The following is a 21,890-nucleotide window of genomic DNA, read 5'->3' on the forward strand; positions in this document are numbered from 1 at the left end:
TTAACTTTATGTGGAGTCAGAAAAAGAGCCATAAGCAACATGTGGTTAGCACATTTATTTGTAGGTAACAACCTGGACAGCTGAATTAATGTTCAGTGTTTGTCTTGTGACACCACTGTAGCGTACTATGATTTTTTTTTTTTTTTTTTTTTTTTTGCATACTGTATATATTATTTCCCACACTATTCTTAAAAAACACTAGGCAGTAGGTTAGTTTGCCACTCCGAACACAGCCAGTTTTTTGCTGTTGATTTTCGCCGCGCATTGATGACGCCACTGCCTGGCGCCATCACAGCGTTGAGTGTTGTGATGTGAGGTAAGAAGTTCACGTTGCTTCGTATATTTATACTATTATAAAAAAAAAACTGTATGTTAAAGCAAAATTTTACAGGGTCATTTCTGTATGTTTTTATCTGGTACAGAGCTATTTGTGCGTTTTTTCTGGTGTCTGCACTTAAATATTTAGCCTAGCAGGTAACAATGTGAGGAACTAATGTTAAATTCATGAAGACCTGAGGGATTATTGTGTTTTTGCATGTTCGTCTGTGTGATTGTTTCGATATTTGGAGCGATCAGGGTTTTGTTACTGAATGTCACATGATGATCCGAAAAAAAGTCGGGAATTAATGAGAATGACTATTTTCACCACAATAGGTACATTAATATGCAGACAAATAATATTGACTTTATAAACATTAAAATATTGTTTGGTCGTGCTCTTTCATTTTACAGAAAGAACAGTTTTTGTCCCTGCAAAACGGCAACAAGTTTTTTTTTTTTAAATGACTATGCAATGACTGTAGTTGTAAATGTAACTATATTTGTTAATGTGGACATGTACTGTAGTTATTTAACTGTGATTAATTAAACAGTCCTTATCTCCCTGAAAAGACTTAAAGGTGGGGTAAGTAGTTTTTCAAAAAGGCTGTTGGACATTGTTATTTGAAATCAACCCAAAACAAACCCACCAATCTCTTCATTGCTCTGCCTCCAGGGGCATATTCTTCGTAACTCGCTTAATACATCTGAGATGATTTGACAGATGCCAGATCTTCTAATCGTGATAACTGAACTCTGGCTAATTTGGTCCTTCAAACGAATTTGCAGATTGGATTAAAATATCTGGATTAAGCTGTCTAAGATTACTGCATGTTCTCGTGTTCCATGAAAAGGGCAGATGTATCGAAACACGAAACCATGATCAGCAATGCAGTGATTGGCTGGAGTCAAGACGGCAACGTAATGACATCATAGAATGAGAAAAGAGACCTGACGAAAAACTTGACGAATTTCTAGACATTTATAAGGAAACAGCCAAGCGAATAAATGACAGAAGAACGACATAAATGTTATAATAGATAAATGAAATGTGCACTATTTTTTTTTTTTTTTTTTTTACTACATGATTACCCAATTATTTAGGTTATATTCACAATTTCTAGTATTTGTACAGGCATTTTTTTTATTTCAATGTTGTAATTAGCAACTAATTTACCTTTGAAGCATATTTGACAGCATTAATTAAAGTTTAAAGGGTCAAGATCAAGTTATCCTGCGCTTCATCAAGCCACTCCCATAATATCTGTCGCGGTTCAAATGCACAAATACATGTACGGCATAGACATCTGTACATCATGTGTGTAAGACTCCAATAAAAATTATTACGTAATTATTCCCTAACGAATGAATCTTTCAAAGAGTAAAACTATCGGTGTCTATATTATGACACTACACGGCATTATAATATTATTTGCAAATTTATTTTTAAATCATATTGTCCCTGGTTTACATTAGGGTACTCTTGTGGGAAAGTAGCAGTGGCTGGGACAGACTTTAAGCATCACCTTCACTTAAAAAGATGCAATCTAATCCTGTTTACATGAAATAAGCCTGCTCCCGAGCAGGTTTGAGTTTACGGACCTGTTGCTATGACAGCAAGTCCAGGATGAGCGTCGAAGAACCAAACGATCCAAGATCATGCCAAATCGCCATCAGTCAAATCCAGCTAAGTGAGTTAGCGACGTACGAAGAATGTGCCCCAGAACTCACCCTCTAATCCTAACCACCCTGCGCCCTGCTCAAACCCTAGCCCATTCACTGCTGGCTGGCGAGACGAGTAGAGCTGGGTAAAAAATATGGATTTCTCGATTTTAATCGATTCTTATTTTAACGAAACAATATCGATTCTTAAATCCCAAGAATCAATTAGTCTAGTCTGTTTTCTGTTTTCAGAACATTTAGCGTGCCTCCCATCTAATAAATCACAATAATCTTTGTGCTTTGATACTTTTGATATGAAGCAAAGTCTCAAATCATGTCCATTTTATTATGAAATTAAAATAAATACCATTTTGGAGCTGTTAAATGTGGCGTGACAGATCGCTGTAGTACCCGAGTTCATGAGAAGCGGCAGCACGGAGCGCATGAGAACTTATCCTTTCTGTTTAATACCAGTTACAGCATAAAATAAACATGAATGAACATCTAAAAGTATGTTAAAAGATACAGTACAACTTACCGAAATCCGTATCATGTCTCGTGTCATGTGTTGTGCTCAATCAGTGTTTAAACAACAGAAAGACGTCAATAAAACAGCTTGTAAATAATGTCACGTAATGTCACATTTACCTCAGAAAAACCATATTCAGTGACCATAAACTCATTAGTCAGCTAGAGAAATGAACTCTAGAGAGAAGCATTCTGATAAATATATGCATGTTACATAATCATTATCATTTTTAATGTTTCAATATTTAATGCTTGTTTGAATTGGAACTGAATTGGAGTAGAAATATGATTATGTAATTCTAAACTTTATTTATTATAAAAAAACTGTGTAATTTAAGTGTTTGTATATAAATAAGTTAAATTTTAACCTTCAATATTATTAGTACCAACTGACTCCCACATGTAGGTTACAGCATTAGTTGATTTTTTTCCTTTAGAAAATTTGCCATGTATTGTATTTGACATACTACATCCAAAAGAATCGAATCGGATCCGAATCGAATCAAATTGAATAGCAAACATTTGAATAGAAATCAAATTGAATTGTGGAAATTGTGTCACAAGAGAAAATACAAACAAGTGTTCGGTGTCATTTGCAAACAGCATAGCAGCTCCAGACAAACAATGACACTCAAACCCAGCGTTACTCACATGTGAAGCAGAATCAAAGCAGCCTCTGCGTCTGTTTTCAGGCCCTTCTGCTTAGCTTTCTCCAGCACTGGAAAGCTTTTCTAATTTTAACGTGGGTCCTAAAAACACTTGCCCAGTCATAAACCTTCATTCCAGTGATATTCTTTTGGGCTCTTTTGTATTGTGTCTCATCATCTCCCTTTCAGCAGTCTTTCTTCAAATCTCTCTTTTGCTCGTTCTTTCTCCTCAACCATCATACTCTAATGCTGAATCGTTTGTTGTTGGTGTCGGATCGACTAACTTCCAAACAGTGTTTTTGAAAAACTACTTGCCCCTCCTTTTAATAAGAGTGTCACAATTAACAGCTTCTCAAAAGCCTCTTAATGTCAAAATTAGACGATAATGTTAAAAAATAGATTGACCAGCAGACAACAGGTATGTATAATGTGTGAATTTGTTTTAAAACAAATGAAATAACTTTACATTTCAATAGTTGGATAAATAAAGTAAAACAACATGTTTAAAATTTGTGAATCAACAATAATTGATTACTGATTTATGTTTGTTTTTGGCAGTTCTGCTTCAGTGAAGCTTCTTCCACAGCAATTCACCTGTAAATGCACCAGTGGAAACATGAATGACCCAGAACCCTGCAGAATAAAGGAGGAAGATACTGAAGAACAAATAGGTTGGTATTTATTCTTGACTATTAAACAAGGTTATAAAACTTCATGTAGTTCATCAGATTTAGTGCAGTTAGAAAATCATAAGAGTTGTGAAATAATCATAGTTAAAAGGGGCTTTGCTTTTACACTGCGTAGTTAAAAGAACTTAGTGTAGGGGAATTTACATTCAAACCCCATAAAGAGTCCAATCTGCTCAATGAAGACCATGATGAGTTATAGTTCAATAAGTTGACATCTTACTGAAGACAAAGTTCTCCACTCTTCCACCGGCCGTAAAAAATGAGTAAAAAGAGAAATCACTTAGAATAAAGAAACACTAGTAGGTCAGCGGGAAATTTGTTACTGTCAATTCTATTGGTTCTGAACCAATTATTCTAGCAACATCTAAACATGGTATTCTGTTCTATATGCAAATTAGATCACAGATACAGACATCATCTTTGGCACACTATGTTCCGTATATGCCATATAGGCTATATCTTATGTTGATGGATGATAAGCAAACATTTGGATTTCCTGCCCATTATACTGTTATTACCACAAGGTAGAGGTCTTTTCGGGTCCTAAAATCTGTACCCGAACCTCATGTGCATAAATTAATTTTTTTAAAAGAAAAAACCTGACCCGAGACAGACCCGTTCAAATTAGACCCAAGTCCGACCCGACCTGACAGCATTTAGCCTATTTTCGAACCCAACTGGACCTGAAACGGCATTGAGGTGTACTGCAGCCATGCAATCAGTCAGGAAAAACCCTGGTGTCCTGCTGACTGATTTGGCTACTGCTCTATTACTTTTATTTATTAGTTAACTTATTTATTATTACTTTATATTACTGCCTGCCTGATGGGTACAAGTTATTTCTGAGTTTGGCTGGACCAGTGGATTTGGATTTATGTTGTCTGCAATGCTGTTTGCCTCATCTCCGGTGAAGGGCTTCTGCACACAAAGAAGAAAAGCTTTGCATGAACAAGCAGCGTAATGAAGCGAGTGGCTTTTCCTGATGTATCTCATAGCTATAAGATAGATTTTTGTGTGAGGTTACAAATGTTTGTGTGCGCGTTTCTCAAAAATGCACTTGATGTGAACACACAAGTATGTGCTGAAGTTCCATTCGGAAAAAGCACATTTATTTTAAATTACCCGAGGCCAATGATACCGAACCCGACCTGTGTCCAATGGCGCTCGTTGAAGTTTTGGACCCAAACCATCGGATCCAAATAGACTTGTGAAGACCTCTACCACAAGGATCTGCCATTAACTATCTGTCCCTCATGGACAGCGTGACACCGCCACTTGCTTTGGAGTTATTTTTTTGGTCAACTAAGCCTCTTCTCGCTGACTAACGTTTAGTTGACTATAAGGGGGAAACCCTACTTATTTATCGCAGCCTTTTGCGTTTTGATAAGGACACAAAGCAATATTGCACTTTATTTTTCACTCAATTTTAGTTCATTTGACAGATACTTTGCCAAAGAAATGGTGCAAAACAATGTTAGAGACATTGATGTTTTCATTATTTATATTTTTAGTTCATTTGAAACTGTGGTGGCAAAGATTAGAGTATGCCGGTCCAGGACCTCATGGGAAACACTGATTTATTTTTGTTCAATTTAAACCAAATACTCTTCTGTATTTTAGCTTTAAAGCAAATAATATCCAGGTAACTTTCCATGAACTGGGTACAAAATGGTTCTTTTAATTTTCAGTGAATCAAAGGAGGTTTGAGAAACATTCATGCTGATGACAAACATCAGAATGTCAGACTAAATATTGTCCAGACTAGTTTACATTTATACCTGGTTCACAATTTTTGCAACCAAATTTTGAACATTTTACAACCCTGACATGTTAAATGTAGGTAATAAAACATATTCAGTAGTTCTCACTACTCAGATGATTGCATTAAAATGTTCATGTTCTTTTCCTTTTACATTTCTTTCTTTCTATGACTTCAAAAAAATCAACTTTTTTTGCTTTTGTTCTAGACCTGAAAGAAGAGAACAAGGAGATTGAAGTACCGATTGAAGGAGGGGAGAAAGATCAAGTCAAAACTGAAGAAAAATCCTTGAGTCCCTCATTGAAAAGAAATGTCAAAATTTGTTTCACTTGCTCCCAGTGTGGAAAGAGTTTCTCATGCGAGCAGAATCTTAAACTTCACATAAAACTTCATCGTGGAGGGAAGCCGTATGCATGTGATCACTGTGATAAGATTTTCACAATAAAAGGAAACCTTGATGAACACATGAAAATCCACACTGGGGAGAATACATACACATGTAGTCAGTGTGGGAAGAGTTTCACAGAAAAAGGAAAATATGAGGAACACAGGAAAAAATACATTGTACAAAAGAAGTACACATGTGATCAGTGTGGGAAGAGATTCCCATATAAAGGAAACCTTAATGATCACATGAAAACCCACACTGGAGAGAGGCCGTACACATGTGATCAGTGTGAGAAGAGTTTCACACAAAAAGGAACCCTTAACGAACACATGAAAATCCACACTGGAGAGAACCTGTACACTTGTGATCAGTGCGGGAAGAGTTTCACTCGAAAAGGAGCCTTTAATGAACACATGAGAATCCACACTGGGGAGAAGCCGCACACATGTGATCAGTGCGGGAAGAGTTTTGCACAAAAAGGAGCCTTTAATGAACACATGAAAATCCACACTGGAGAGAAACCTTACACATGTAATCAGTGTGGGAAGAGTTACACACGAAAAGGCGCCCTTAATGATCACATGAAAATCCACAGTGGAGAGACGCCGTACACATGTGATCAGTGTGGGAAGAGTTTCATAAAGTCAGGTGTTTATAAAGTACATCTACTTACTCATTCTAGAGAAAGACTACACAACTGTGACCAATGTGGTAAAACATTTTTTAGGGCGGATTTCCTGAAGGACCACATGAAAGTTCATACAAAGGAGAGGCCTTATGTCTGTTATTTGTGTGGAAAGGGTTTTAGTCAGGTGAGTGCATTAAAAATACACCAGAAAAGACACAGCGGTGTAAAGGATCACATTTGCTCTGAGTGTGGGAAGACTTTTTTTACAGATGGTGCACTGAAAGTACATCAGTCAGTTCACACTACAGAAACACCTTACAAGTGTTCACACTGCGACAAGAGATTCAAACGGTTGATATATCTGAAGATACATGAAAGGATCCACAGTGGAGAGAAACCACATGCATGTGATCAGTGTGGGAAGAGCTTCAGATTAAAAGTAACCCTTAAAGAACACATGCAAATCCACACTGGAGAGAAGCCGCACACATGTGAAAAGTGTGGAAAGAGTTTTGCACAAAAAGGAAATCTGAACATACACATGAAAATCCATAATGGAGCAAAGCCATACACCTGTGATCAGTGTGGGAAGAGTTTCACACATAAAGGAAACCTTAACATACACATGAAAATCCACACTGGAGAGAGGCCGCACACATGTGATCAGTGTGAGAAGAGTTTCACACTAAAAGAACACCTTAAGAGACACATGAAAATCCACACTGGAGAGAAGTCGTACACATGTGATCAATGTGAGAAGAGTTTCAGAAAGTTTAGCGTTTTTAAATTACATCTGCGTACTCATTCTAGCGAAAGGCTATGTAACTGTGACCAGTGTGGTAAACAATTTTTTACGACTGATGCCCTGAAGAACCACCTAAAAGTTCACACAAAGGAGAGGCCTCATGCATGTTCTTTGTGTGGGAAGAGTTTTAGAGAGCTGAGTACTTTAAAATTACACCAGAAAAGACACGGTGTGAAGGATCATGTTTGCTCAGAGTGTGGTAAGAGTTTTTTTACAGAGAGTGAACTGAAAGTGCACCAGACAGTTCACACTACAGAAACACCTTACAAGTGTTTAGAATGTGACAAGAGATTCAAACGATCAATATATCTGAAAATACATGAGAGGATCCACACTGGAGAGAAGCCGTATCACTGCGATTCATGTGGAAAGAGTTTCACTCAGTTATCTTCTCTAGTCTTTCATAAAAAAAAATGCATGTCTGAAAATACAGAAAGTAGTTCTGATCCTGTACTTCCAGATGTGATGCCGCATAGGGCTGCATCAGAAATTATATTGACAATCGATTAATCGAAGATTATTAGAACAATTAATCGACTGATCGTTGATTATTTCACAGATTAATCAGTAGGCTTTAACCAATTATTCAGGTAGTTAAAATATTAACTTATATAAGCTAGAATGTTCTGTACTGTTGATCAGAACCTGTAGGCATGAAGTCAACTGATTACCCATTTGATAATTAGTACTAGTGTTTCTGTCTCTTAAGTTAGCTCGAGGCTGGATCCTCTTACTCATTTTCTACGGCCTTTGGATGTGTGGAGAACTTTGTCTTCAGTAAACTCTCTCAACTTCAACTTTGACTCCTGGTCTTTATTGAGCAGATCGGTCTCTTTATGTGGTTTAACTGTACTTCCCCTACAAAGTGCATTAATAATCATCCCACATCATGGTCACCGCTGATGTCAAGTAAAGCTGTTTTTGTTAAGATGTAGTTTAATGCTAGCAGAGCTGTATACTGCAATATGTAAGGCCAACAGAGTGGTTTATAAGCAGTTCTGAATCACTTTATTCACTAATGATGTGTTGTAATTAAGGCATTAAAGTGACGAATCGTAATCTCAGATCTAAAAATTAGTTGAATTTCGTAAAACCCCTCTTTTTTCACACTTTGGGTTCTGGTAGGCCACTGTTTCATGCAGATCAGAGAGATAGTGTTCTATACAGTCCCATTAGTTTTACATTGAGCAATGTAATGCAATGTTTATAGGCATAGTTCACCCAAAAATGAAAATTAGTTTTTTTTCTGCTTACCCCCAGTGCATCCAAGATGTAGGTGACTTTATTTCTTCAGTAGAACACAAATGATGATTTCTAACTCCAACCATTGCCGTCTGTCAGTCAAATAATGTGTGTCAATGGGAACTCCATCTATAAGAGTAAAAAAAAAAAAAAAACGACAGACAAATCCAAATTAAACCCTGCGGCTCTTGGCGACACATTGATGTCCTTAGACACGAAACGATCAGTTTGTGCGAGAAACCAAACAGTATTTATAATTTTTTACCTCTAAAACACCACTATGTTCAACTGCCTTGAGTATCCGGTGCATGAGGTCTGAATGCACTCTGAAGCCGGAAGTGATCTCTTGCACTCATTGACGTTCTACATGCAAGAGATCACTTCTGGCATCACAGCGTGTTTTCAGACCTCACGCACCGGTGCATGTTTTTTCTTTTACTCTTATAGATGGAGGTCCCATTGACATGCATTATACAACTGACAGACCACAACAGTTCGAGTTAAAAATCATCATTTATGTTCTACTGAAGAAACAAAGTCACCTACATCTTTGATGCGCTGGGGTAAGCAGATAAACATCAAATTTCATTTTTGGGTGAACTATCCCTTTAAGTACTAAATCTCCTCTGCTATTGCAAGATTTGCTTTTTGCCTTTCAAAATTTCCCTTCTTTCCGTTTGTTTTATAGTCATCATTATGATTCAGACTGACCAAACTTGCTTCGATCTCTAAACAAATAGTACAGAGAAACAGCTCACGTGTTTTACCGCTTTATGCTTTGTCTGCGCCATGACAGGTTTGAAAAGGAGGCTGTGAGGGATAGACTTGTCGTATTTTCAATGGCACCACTGTAAAAAAAAAAAGCTAACTTCCTAGATAACTTCTAATTTTCCTCAGCTCATTTGCCTGTAGGATTTTGTCTACTGAAATGTATTGGGAAGATACTTTGTCAGCAGTGTTTGAATGTACATCTATCCATCACAGCCTCACTTTCATTCCTGTTAAAAATCAAAGGTGGTGCTGTTGTGAATAAGGTCTGTGGTTGCCATGTTACAGCTCCCAGATGGCCAGTGATATCTGATATCTTTGACAACTGTGTTTGCATACTGTTTGATATATATCAGCATCACACGAAACACAAAGGATGGGGGGAATTTTTCATTCTGTGTTACACGGGCAACAGACCCTCAGCGTCTGCCAGTGTTTCCAAACTCATTTCCCATTTCTAATGATAAACTTCCTCAGTAACCAAAAGCATCCATTACACTAAGATGATGTTGGCCTGGTTAATGGAAGTCTAAGGGAGGAGCCCAATGTTTAAACTGTAACTCGATCTGCCTCCAGTAAGTGTGGTCTGAATAACATCTTCAACATGCTCATAATCTGTAGGTCTTGGTTTGAGGGGCTTAAAAAGTCTGATTCCCTGATGCTTCCAATGTTCCGTACCACTACTTTTGTGCAAGTATCAGTGGAGCATAATATATAATGAAGGAGGGCTTTAGTGTTCAGATTTTGTTAATAAATCATACACCAGTTCCTCATTTTAAGACCTCCTCCTTTCCTTTCAAATGTCCACTTCCTTGTTCAACGGATCTGTCTGTTAGAGATGACATTAATACTGCTGAATCAAAACTGAAACAGAATGTTATAGGGAGGTACAGATCTGTACTTGCGCATCAATAGAAGTTTCATATTTTTATCTTGGTCCTTTCCTCTACAAATATTGACTTTGTTCAAAGAAAACACACCTATAACTGAGGGAACAATACAGAGTGCAGATTCCCAGCAAAGGCTGACATACAAAAGTGATAAATCCTAGTTTGTAGTCAGTCCTATCAACCTAATTCGCTGCTTTAACACAAATCAGGCATTATGAACACCTTCCTAATATTGAGTTGGTCCCCCTTTTGCTGCCAAAACAGCCCTGACCCGTCGAGGCATGGACTCCACTAGACCCCTGAAGGTGTGCTGTGGTATCTGACACCAAGATGTTAGTAGCAGATCCTTTATGTCCTGTAAGTTGTGAGATGGAGCCTCCATGGATCGGACTTGTTTGTACAGCACATCCCACATGAGATCTGGGGAATTTGGAGGCCAAGTCAACACCTCAAACTCGTTGTTGTGCTCCTCAAACCATCCCTGAACCAGTTTTTGCTTTGTGGCAGGAGCATTATCCTGCTGAAAGAGGCCACAGCCACCAGGAAATATACCGTTTCCATGAAAGGGTGTACATGGTCTGCAACAGTGCTTAGGTAGGTGGTAGGTGTCAAAGTAACATCCACATGGATGGCAGGACCCAAGTTTTCCCAGCAGAACATTGCCCAACGCATCACACTGCCTCCGCCAGCTTGCCTTCTTCCAATAGTGCATCCTGGTGCCATGTGTTTCCCAGGAAGGTGACGCACATGCACCCCGCCATCCACATGATGTAAAAGAAAACGTGATTCATCAGACCAGGACACCTTCTTCCATCACTCTGTGGTCCAGTTTTGATGCTCACTTGCCAAGCTTTGAGCTTCAGTAGCGCGTCTGTTGAATCGGACCACACGGGCCAGCCTTCACTCTTTACGTGCATCAATGAGCCTTGGCTGTCCATGACCCTGTTGCTGGTTCACCACTGTTCCTTCCTTGGACCACTTTTGATAGATTCTGACCACTGTAGACCAGGAACACCCCACAAGAGCTGCAGTTTTGGAAATGCTCTGACCCAGTCGTCTAGCCATCACAGTTTGGTCCTTGTCAAACTCACTCAAATCCTTACACTTACCCATTTTTCCTGCTTCTAACATCAACTTTGAGGACAAAATGTTCACTTGCTGCCTAATATATCCACCCACTAACAGGTGCCGTGATGAAGAGAGAATCCGCGTTATTTACTTCACCTGTCAGTGTCATAATGTTATGCCTGATTGATGTACAACACAAACAAAATAATAAATTATGATTGTATTTTAAGAAGCTATTGTAATTAGTACTGTCAAGTGATTAAAATTTTGAATAACATTTTTTCAGAAACTGCGTCTGAAGTGGCATTTAGGTAGGCTATATTAACTATGAGATTAATGAGTTTTGAACTTAGGTATTAATGTATAAAATATAAAATGATTTAAGAAACCTATACTCTATATGAAACTAAAACTGCCAGTAGCTGGCGGCAAGTCAAACTTTTATTTTATTTTATTTTATTTTATTTTATTTTATTTTATTTTTACATTTCTTTGTATATTTATTTATGTATTTATTTATTTTTAAATGTTGTCATTCCATAGCAGCCATGGGTACATATCCCTTGTTTCCAAACTCGCTCCATACTCCAATCCATTAGGTGGCGGGAATACACCATTTAGGTTGGTGTGCCAACCCCCACAAAACAACAGAAGAAGAAAAAGAAGAAGAAGGTGACGTCATCGCTCTAGGTTACTTTACGTTGTTATAATTAAAATATATAGTTTAACTGTTACTGCCAAATAATTCATATTTAGTCTGTGAGTAGCCACGAGGGACCTTTTAAATCCACCATCAAAGGTAAACGTGAATCTGTATATAAATGTGAAGTTTGATACAGTAAATATTGAAATATAAACTCTGTCGAGCTCTTCATTTTTAAGGTTTTATGAGCATTTTCATTTTCTGCACAACGATCTAATTCCTTTATTGCTATGAATGTACTCGAACTATAGATTCATATTGACATTATGCTACCTTACTGAAGTATTTGCCATTTGTATTTGTCTTGATGTATTATTGATGTTTTATTGTGAATATTATTTATAAATGTACTACTAGATTGTGAGCAATAATACTATAAAGCAGTTTTATACTCTAGCAGCATCATACATCCTGACTCAAACTGTCTGTTTCTGCCAAAAACACATCACCTCATTAATTATGCTGATTTCTTCAGATGACATGTGCCATTTATTTCACTGGTGTCAAAGACAGAGGCAAACTACCATCACCACTTTTGATATCTTTAAGATACACATATCTTAAAGGATTAGTTCACCCAAAAATGAAAATTCTGTCATTTATTACTCACCCTCATGTCGTTCCACCCGTAAGACCTTCGTTAATCTTCAGGACACAAATTAAGATATTTAAGTTGAAATCCGATGACTCAGTGAGACCTCCATAGACAGCAAAGACATTTCATCTCTCAAGATCCATAAAGGTACTAAAAACATATTTAAATCAGTTCATGTGAGTACAGTGGTTCAATATTAATATTATAAAGCGACGAGAATATTTTTGGTGCACCAAAAAAACCCCAAAATAATGACTTATTTAGTGATGGCCGATTTCAAAACACTGCTTCAGGAAGATTCGGAGCATAATGAGTCTGAATCAGTGTGTCGAATCTGCTGTTCGGAGCGCCAAAGTCACGTGATTTCAGCCATTGGCAGTTTGACACACGATCCGAATCATGATTCGACACACTGATTCATTTGTGCTCCGCTGCTTCCTGAAGCATTGTTTTGAAATCGGCCATCAATAAATAAGTCGTTATTTTGTTTTTTTTGGCACACCAAAAATATTCTCGTCGCTTTATAATATTAATATTGAACCACTGTACTCACATGAACTGATTTAAATATGTTTTTAGTAACTTGGGTAAAGTCGGTTTTATATTCGCACATTTAGACTTCTGATAAATTCAGACTTTCCAATAAATGTGCAATAAATTAATGTTTGCGAATTTTAAGCAGCGACCTGATATTGACAACCAACGATTGTCAACTTACAACATTTTTCACAGTCGATCAAAATAGGCAAGTATTGTTTTAATGGCATATTTACTTGTGAATGTCCACTGAATGTCCAATGTAGTGTGATTAACAAGACTATTGAATACGGATGTCCGAATGTGCGAATATAAAACCAACTTTACCCAAGTTTTTTAGTACCTTTATGGATCTTGAGAGAGGAAATGTCATTGTTGGCTATGCATGCCTCACTGAGTCATCGGATTTCATTTAAAATATCTAAATTTGTGTTCTGAAGATGAATGAAGGTCTTACGGGTGTGGAACAACATGAGGGTAAGTAATAAATGACAGAATTTTTATTTTTGGGTGAACTAACCCTTTAAGAATATTTATTTTGTTATGGCCTGTGACTAATTCCTCATTTTCATATAAAACAGCAAAAACAAAGCACAAGAACATGGCAAGTTAAATGAGGTTGAAATCAAGTGGACTGTTATTTGCAAATCTGTTCATTTATTTCTAAGTTTGTTTATTTTTCTGTTTCTTGTTTATTTTATTCTAACATTATTCATATTTGGATCCTTTTATTTGTGTTGTAAAATAAAAAAAAATAATTAATTGACTTTACAATTTGATAGATGGATAGTCAAACATAACACAAATGCTTAAAATGTGTAAATTATTACAAATATCAATTCGATAATTTATTTTTGATTTTTGCAGATCTGCTTCTGTCTCACAGCAAATCATCTTCCGTGAAGCTCCTCCTACAGGAATATTTTCATCAGCCTACATGTGAATAAGAGAGTTCATGAAAGAACAGTGAGAACATGAGTGATCCAGAGTCCTACAGAATGGAAAATGAAGAAACTGAGGAACAAAGAGGTTGGTTTTATTTATGATTCTTCATTAATGATGCTGAAGATTATAAATCTTAGAGCAGTTCATCAGTGGTAATGGTGAATGCATGTTTTGGTTGTCATTAGAAAAGTCATAAGTGCTGTGAACTTGTCTTTAGTTTTATTTTATGATACATTTTACCTATAATTTATTAAAATCAGAATTTCGAAAATTAATTACCAATCACACATATATCAGACATTGCTACGGAAGAGGATTAGGGCCAAGCAATAATAAAAAATAAAACCATCTTGAGATTAAAGTTGTTAAATTACGACAAAAAGGTTGAGATAAAATGTTGAGAATAAACTCATTAAATTACGAGAAAAAAATTCTCGAACAACAAATTCTCATAATTTAACAAATTTGTTGTGATAATTTAACGACTTTTTTCCTCATATTTTAATGAATTTGTTCTTGTAATTTAACAAATTAGTTCTCGTAATTTAACAACTTTTTTCTCATAATTTAATGACATTATTCTCAACATTTTATCTCAACTTTTTTCTCGAAATTTAATGACATTTTTCTCATAATTTAATGAATTTGTTCTCGTAATTTAACGACTTTTTTCTCTTAATTTAATGACTTTATTCTCAACATTTTATCTCGACTTTTTTCTCGGAATTTAACGAGTTTTTTTCTCGTAATTTAATGAGTTTATTCTCAACATTTTATCTCGACCTTTTTCTCTGAATTTAACAAGTTTTTTTCTCGTAATTTAATGAGTTTATTCTCAACATTTTATTTCGACTTTTTTCTCGAAATTTAACAACTTTTATCTCGAGATGGTTTTATTTTTTTATTATTGCTTGGCCCTAATCCTCTTCCGTACATTGCATACTTTCTATAAACTATTCAATAATTACTCATACTGGCATGAATAATTAAGTATAATAGTCAAATTTGTGGGTTACAGACATGTAATAGAATTATGCAATGGAATGATATTTGAAATTTTTCTTCCTGGCATCATTTTGGAATGATCTGATGCATTTTAATATGATTAATGAGTCTCTGTGTAATTTTAGAGCAGATTCTTTTAACTAGATGTCAAAATCAGACTGTTTGAGACCGCAAAGCTGAGATGCTGCAGAACATCTAACAATCACACTTGCAACTCACATTTTTATACAGTTTTAAACGATGATCTCATCATTACGTTTTCCTCCTTTTTGCAATCTAGCCGAGACTCCCACCACAATCGCTTCATTTCTCTGCTGATCCTTTTTTTTAAAGAATCGTATAACAGTCCTCTTCTTTCTGCTATTATGTCATGGTTCACTTTATGTCTTTTCCCATCTCATTTTTCATTTTGCTTTTTATTATTTACTGAAAATTAAACTTTTCTTACTTTTATTTTAGACCTGATTGAAGAGAATGAGGAGAGTGAAGAACTGAGTGAAGCGGAGGAGAAACATCATCATGTCAAAACTGGAGAAAAATCTTTGAGTTGCTCACAGACTGAAAGAAGAGCCAAAAAATCTTTCACTTGCTCTCAGTGTGGAAAGAGATTCCCATACAAACAAAGTCTTAAGCTTCACATGAAAACCCACAAAGGAGAGAATCCACACACATGTGATCAGTGCGGGAAGAGTTTTACACAAAAAGCAGGCCTTAAGGAACACATGAGGATCCACACTGGAGAGAAGCCGTACACGTGTGATCAGTGCGGGAAGAGTTTCAGAAAGGCAGACACTTTTAAGTTACATCTGCGTTATCATTCTGGAAAAAGACCGTTTATCTGTGATCAATGTGGCAAACATTTTTTTAGGGGAGATGCGCTGAAGAACCACCTGAAAGTTCATTCAGAGGAGAAACCTCATGTGTGTTCTTTGTGTGAGAAGAGTTTTAGGGAGCTGGCTTCTTTAAAAAAACACCAGAAAAGACACAGCGGAGTGAAGAATCACATGTGCTTCGATTGCGGAAATACCTTTTTTGATGGTGCTCAGCTGAAACGGCACCAGAGGATTCACACTGGAGAAAAACCTTACAAGTGTTCGTACTGTGACAAGACATTCAGTCAGTCAGAACATCTGAAAACACATGAGAGGATCCACACTGGAGAGAAGCCTTTCACATGTGATCAGTGCGGGAAGAGTTTTGCACGGAAAGGACACCTTAAGGGTCACATGAAAATCCACAGAAAGAAGTCGTAACACTGCCCTCCTTGTGGGAAAAGTTCTTCAGTAAACTCAACTTTGACTTCTGGTCTTCAATAAGAATTTCTTTATGGGTTCTCACTGGCTCCTCTTTTTTATATATATCGTTCAGCAAGTAATCACAGATTAAATGTGTTGTTCATTTTATCAGCAACTTTTATTGGCAAGTCTGCTGAATCTACTTGTATCAAAAATACATAATTTCATAATTTTAATCAGTTAAATCTGAAAGCCAATTATTATGAATACTTTTTTCAATTTCCATGTTTTAACCGTCCAGATAGATCTTTCAAACATCTAATAAATTATATTTTTAATGCATTAATCTTTTGTCCACTTTCAACCTTCTGTCCTCATATTACTTTCATTTTAGACCTGATGGAAGAGTAAAAGGACAATGAAGGACAGGGTGAAGTGGAGGAGAAACTTCATGCCAAAACTGGGGGAAAATCTTTGAGTCGATCGCAGACTGGAAGTAATTTTTTACTAAGATAGTAAAAAAAAAAAAAAGTGTTCACCTGCTCTCTGCTTGTTAACAGTTTCACACACAATGAAAGTCTTAAACTTCAAATTCTGTTCAAATGAGACCAGTGTGTGAGAAGAGTTTAACACAAAATGAAAATCCACACTAGAGAGATTCCCTAAAGAATCGACTGACAGTTCATACAAAGGAGACGCCTCACATGTGTTCTTTGTGTGGAGTTTAATGCATTTTGTAGAAAGTTGTCATTTTGAACTTTGTTCTTATTTTATTCTGCTGTTCTCCTGTTACAGTAGTTATGAAACACAAGACTAACTGATACACAAACTGGCTGCTCATCAATCTTGTATCTCCAAATAATAAACATGTTCCATTAACCAAAGGCTACAGCGGGTTTCACTTCGACTCAGAATCTGAGCAGGCAAGTGTCACAGTGCATGAAGTGGCCATCTAATGGTCCATCTGTGGGTTTTCTTTATTGTATTTCATAATTTTTTTAGTAAAAATGCACTAGATTTTAAATGTGTCTGTAGCTCCCTCTGGTGGTGTCTATCATAAACTAGAGTTTTTTTGTCAAGACTATTATATGCTTTAAAAATTCATTGTACACTAATCACTTTTCAAATCAACGTATGAATCTCAGTAATGGTACATTTTGGGTGCATCATACAAAACTCATCCATGGCTCCCAGAATGCACTGCAGCATGTCATCATTGTTGAGATTCATACACTGATTCTTGATGTGGGTGTGTGTCTAAAACTCACAAGAGTTTAAAAGTCTTTTGTGTACGCAGTGTTTTTAAGCTCATTCATATTTTCTGATTGAATTTTATTCTAGAATCGCAACAATAAAAGTTAATTTCATATTGCTCATATAAAACTCAGTCATAAGATCAGTGAATTTAACCACTACATGGTGATTATATTCATATCATCAAAAAATTGACAACATCTAATCATATTTTGTTTTGCCTTTCTTGCCATAATAAACACAGTTACAACAGCCAGAGAAAAATGCCAGAATAGTGAATGAATCACTATTGATCAGTCAAACAGGTTCAGAAAATGGTCTGAAATTGTGATTCAATTTGATTCGTTCAGACAGTTCACTCAATCACTGAATCGTTTGCAGAGGTTTCTCACACTGAAATAGTAAAGGGCTATTTTATAAGACAGAAAACTAAAAGGGCCCTGCATTAGGTCCATATTTGCTTACCATTGTTGGAAGCAAACATGCAAATTGCCATTCTAAATAACATATCCTCAAACTGTGCTACACAGTACATTTATATATATTTACATTTTTACATGAATGAATTTGATTGTCCACAATGCACATGATTTGCTTTATCAATGCTTTTATTAATTTGAGGAGTGTTTCAGAGAAGATATTGAGAATAAAGTTTAAAGAGATTTGATTCAGATTAACATTTTTGTAAAGATAAGATCAGAAAAAGTAAATGTAGTTCACTCAAAGTAACTACGGAGCAGGATGACATGATCTCACATTTCCTTGGCACAAACATAGTGCCTTGACTCTTTGCAGACTGCATCGTTCCAGCAACGGTTAGCTGTAGGGTGGAATAATGAAATAAGTTATTCTGATCATCATAGTATTGTTAGAATCAAAAATAGATTGTTCAACTTAAGGCACTTTATGAAATACAAATGAGTCATTTCATGTTACTATATGATATGAAATTATAATTTTTAAATTATAATTGAAAGTATTCATAAACAACAACTCACTGGTGTGATTGATCTCCAAACAGTTTTCGGGATTACGTTGGGAGTTGTTAGGTTCTCCAGAGCACCAGCCTTTAAAGTCAAACGCAGTTCCATCAGTCCACATCCACTGTCCATCCTAAAGAGTGAAGAGAGTGAATACAAAGAGTAATTAAAGTAAGAAGCTAATTAAATTCAGCTTTGAAGTCAAACCATCTTCATTCGAAACTGTGTAAAGCAGAAATCTCAGTTTAGATAAACAAACCTTAGGACACACAATTTAACTTACTTGTTCACCATCATGAGCACCAGCCCAAGATGTTGTAGAAGGAGGCAACAGACTCCGCACAAACTCATTTTCCAGTTTATTATGCAGAGATACGAGATTCGCATCAAGACTTTGACATTTTCTCTAAAGAGACAGAATTTTTTTTGTCAATACAAAATCTAACAATCAAGGAAAATATTTTTTTTTTTTTACTGAAAATTTACTGAAATTACTGAATAGCTTTTACTTTCAAGAGACATCTAGTGATCAGAAAATGTAGTGAAAATGATACACATTGTTTTTTAAATATGTAGCCCTGTCTTATAATAAAGACTTTTTTACTCTTTGAACAATGAGAGTGTCTGGACGTGGATTTTCTTGCTTTACAACAAAATCAAATCTTTTTAGTATAAAGCATAAGTGACCTTTTACACAAAATTTTAGTCATTTGTAAACAAAATTGTATAGACAGTGCAGGCTTCCAAGCGTACGTCCCAATTACGTTGCTTTCGATGGGGGATAAAAAACCTCTTGGATTTCATCAAAAATATCTTAAAGGGTTATTTCACCCCAAAATGAAAATTCTATCATTAATTAATCGGTGAACATAAGCAGAAGCTCAACTGAACCTGAATAACGCACAAGAACAAACCTCTTTGTGGAAGCTCAAACATGCTGTGTAACCAATGAGGTTCATTCCCGTGTGTTACGCTGCAAGTTTGAGCTTCCGGAAGAAGTTTCCCAGATAGCAAGAAATGATCGAAACAATGTTAAATCAACGTTAATGTGAATCAATCAATCAATATCACTTTTTCACCTGCAATTGTTGAAAAAATTTTGAAATTTCAAATGTTGAAAAATCAATGGTAATGGCATTGAAACAGTGTTCAAATGTGATGTTGGTTTGGTCCGTCCGTCTGTCTATTTAAAGACATAGTGTGACCAAATCACCTGACAGGGACCACCTGTGGAACACATTACCTCGGCTGTGATCCAGTTATTCGGTTGAGAGAAGTACTTGAAGCATCGGACTCCAAAATTTGTCCATCCAGCGGGGCATTTTAGGACTAACTTAACTGCATCCAGTACATAAATGTTAGGGTTCTTGTAATATTCACAGCAAAGAATGTTTTTATATTTTTATTAATGTAGCTTATTTTATGTTTGTTTGATTATGAGCTGAAAATATTTGTACTTTAAACCCCTAATTAGTCATGCAAATATGAGTAAATGGAATATTGTACATTTCCAAAATGTGTTTAAATAGCAAGGGTTTATACAAAGAAAAGTCCTGTTTACCTCGTGCATTCCCCATGGAGAAGATAATGAAAAGAAGCAGAAAACTTCTCAGCATTGCCATGATGAACCTGAAATGAATAAGCAGGAAAAGTTAAATGTCTGCATGCACTCATATGCTGCTCCCTGGGGATTCTCCAATGCATTAAAAGACAAAGCACAAAAATATTTTAGTTAATGTATTCAGTAGGTCTCTGTTCCAAAAACTCACCTTGGTTTTCAAACTGTTGCCTTCAGAATCACAGAGGAATATTTTGTGAAGTTCCAGAAACAGCTTTGCTTAATTTACTTAATGTCAAATTTTGGAAGATGGGTCATATTTATACACACAAGATCAGCATAACATCCAGGATGTCCTGGGCATCCAATCATACTCAAAGATCAAACCTTACCATATATGGCATATTAAGAATTACAGTAACAAGTAAGAGAGTACACATATGTGGTAACACTTTACAATAGGCTTCATTTGTTAACATTAATGTATTAACTAACCATGAGCAATACATTAGTTAACGTATTTGTTCATCTTTGTTCATTGGTTTATCATGTTAGTTTTTCAGTGTAACTAATGTTAACAAATACAACTCTTGATTATAATAATGTATGTTGAAATTAACATTAACAAAGATTAATAAATGCTGTAGAAGAGTAGTTCATTATTAGTTCATGTTAACTCATGAAGTTAACTAATGAACTTTATTGTGTAGTGTTACCATGTGCGTATTTTGAGTTCCCATTTGTGTGCGAGAGAACCAGTGTTCAAGGTCTAGCTCTTTTACACTGAGAGAGAGAGAGAAAAAAAAACATATTTCACATGTATGGAATTACTAAATTAAGTAAACTTAACAAAGATAAGTAAACTTAACTTGACCAGTTAGAGTTTGTGGAGTCATTTCTACTTACTCATTTGAAGTTTACTTTGCAATACTCTGTTTCAAGTACACTGAAAAACCATTAAGTAAATTTTCTTTAGCAAGTTTTTGCGTGCATGCAGATCTAAGTAAATTTTACAAATGGAATTAAGTCAAATCTACTTAACTAAGTTCGATAAAATAAAATAAAAATTATCAAAGAAGTAACTTTAGAAGTTCTACTTAGTTGAAGTTTACTTTATTTCAAATACATTTTACTCAAACAATATAACACTGAACTAAGGCATGCTTTTAAAGTGCATGCTTTACTTAGAAACATCTAAGTAAATAATACAATAGTTATTGTGTAGACAACATAATATACATAATAGAAGTAAAGTGGTACCCAACTGAACACAGAGACCTCAATACTTGGTACACAATACACAATAGGTGTGTCCCAATTTGTGTACTTGTGCACTATTCTATGACGTTTTTAAGTATAAATAGTGTGAGTAGTGCGTTCACACAGAAAATTCCAAAAAGAAAAAGTGCACTTTAACACTAGCACTACCGGAATTCTATAACTACTAGAACTGCCAATAGCGGTCATTTTGACTGTTCATACCAGACAGCAGTGAATGTCATTTTTTTCATGTTATATTTACTTCAAAGCTTCTATGGTCATGTTTAATGAAAAATGTGGGGTAATTTAAGCATACATAATATAATATGTTCGTGATATTATTGTGTAAGAGCTACTAGACCTCCCACAAAAGTGCATGCCGCAATTTGCTTTCTGCAATTTGCATCCGGCAAGCTGGAGATCAAA

At 35.8% G+C, this 21,890-nt stretch overlaps 2 protein-coding genes across 3 annotated transcripts in view; one reads left to right on the top strand and one right to left on the bottom strand.

Annotated features, from left to right (window-relative positions):
- The first annotated feature begins 2,989 nt into the window (after window positions 1–2,989).
- Window positions 2,990–21,890, top strand: part of LOC137028162 (zinc finger protein Xfin-like) — a 33,193-nt gene continuing 14,292 nt past the window's right edge. The window contains exons 1-3 of the mRNA XM_067396932.1: window positions 2,990–3,826; window positions 5,812–7,932; window positions 15,637–16,426. Coding sequence (XP_067253033.1) covers window positions 3,697–3,826; window positions 5,812–7,932; window positions 15,637–16,426 — 3,041 coding nt within the window. The 5' untranslated portion in view covers window positions 2,990–3,696. The remainder of the gene's footprint in view (window positions 3,827–5,811; window positions 7,933–15,636; window positions 16,427–21,890) is intronic.
- On the bottom strand, window positions 18,265–20,509 carry LOC137027886 (ladderlectin-like). Of its 2 annotated transcripts, XM_067396481.1 has the most exons (6): window positions 20,416–20,509; window positions 20,208–20,275; window positions 19,890–19,984; window positions 18,930–19,052; window positions 18,665–18,779; window positions 18,265–18,486 (listed from the first exon to the last, which is right to left on the bottom strand). In XM_067396481.1, the coding sequence occupies exons 2-6, from the start codon at window positions 20,266–20,268 to the stop codon at window positions 18,419–18,421; spliced, it is 462 nt and encodes a 153-aa protein (XP_067252582.1). In that variant the 5' UTR covers window positions 20,269–20,275; window positions 20,416–20,509; the 3' UTR covers window positions 18,265–18,418. The 2 variants fall into 2 exon arrangements, with proteins under 2 accessions (XP_067252582.1, XP_067252584.1); XM_067396483.1 differs by lacking the exon at window positions 19,890–19,984 and having other exon boundaries at window positions 20,416–20,493.

Source organism: Chanodichthys erythropterus, chromosome 10, assembly GCF_024489055.1.
Source record: "Chanodichthys erythropterus isolate Z2021 chromosome 10, ASM2448905v1, whole genome shotgun sequence".
Lineage (NCBI taxonomy): Eukaryota > Metazoa > Chordata > Actinopteri > Cypriniformes > Xenocyprididae > Chanodichthys > Chanodichthys erythropterus.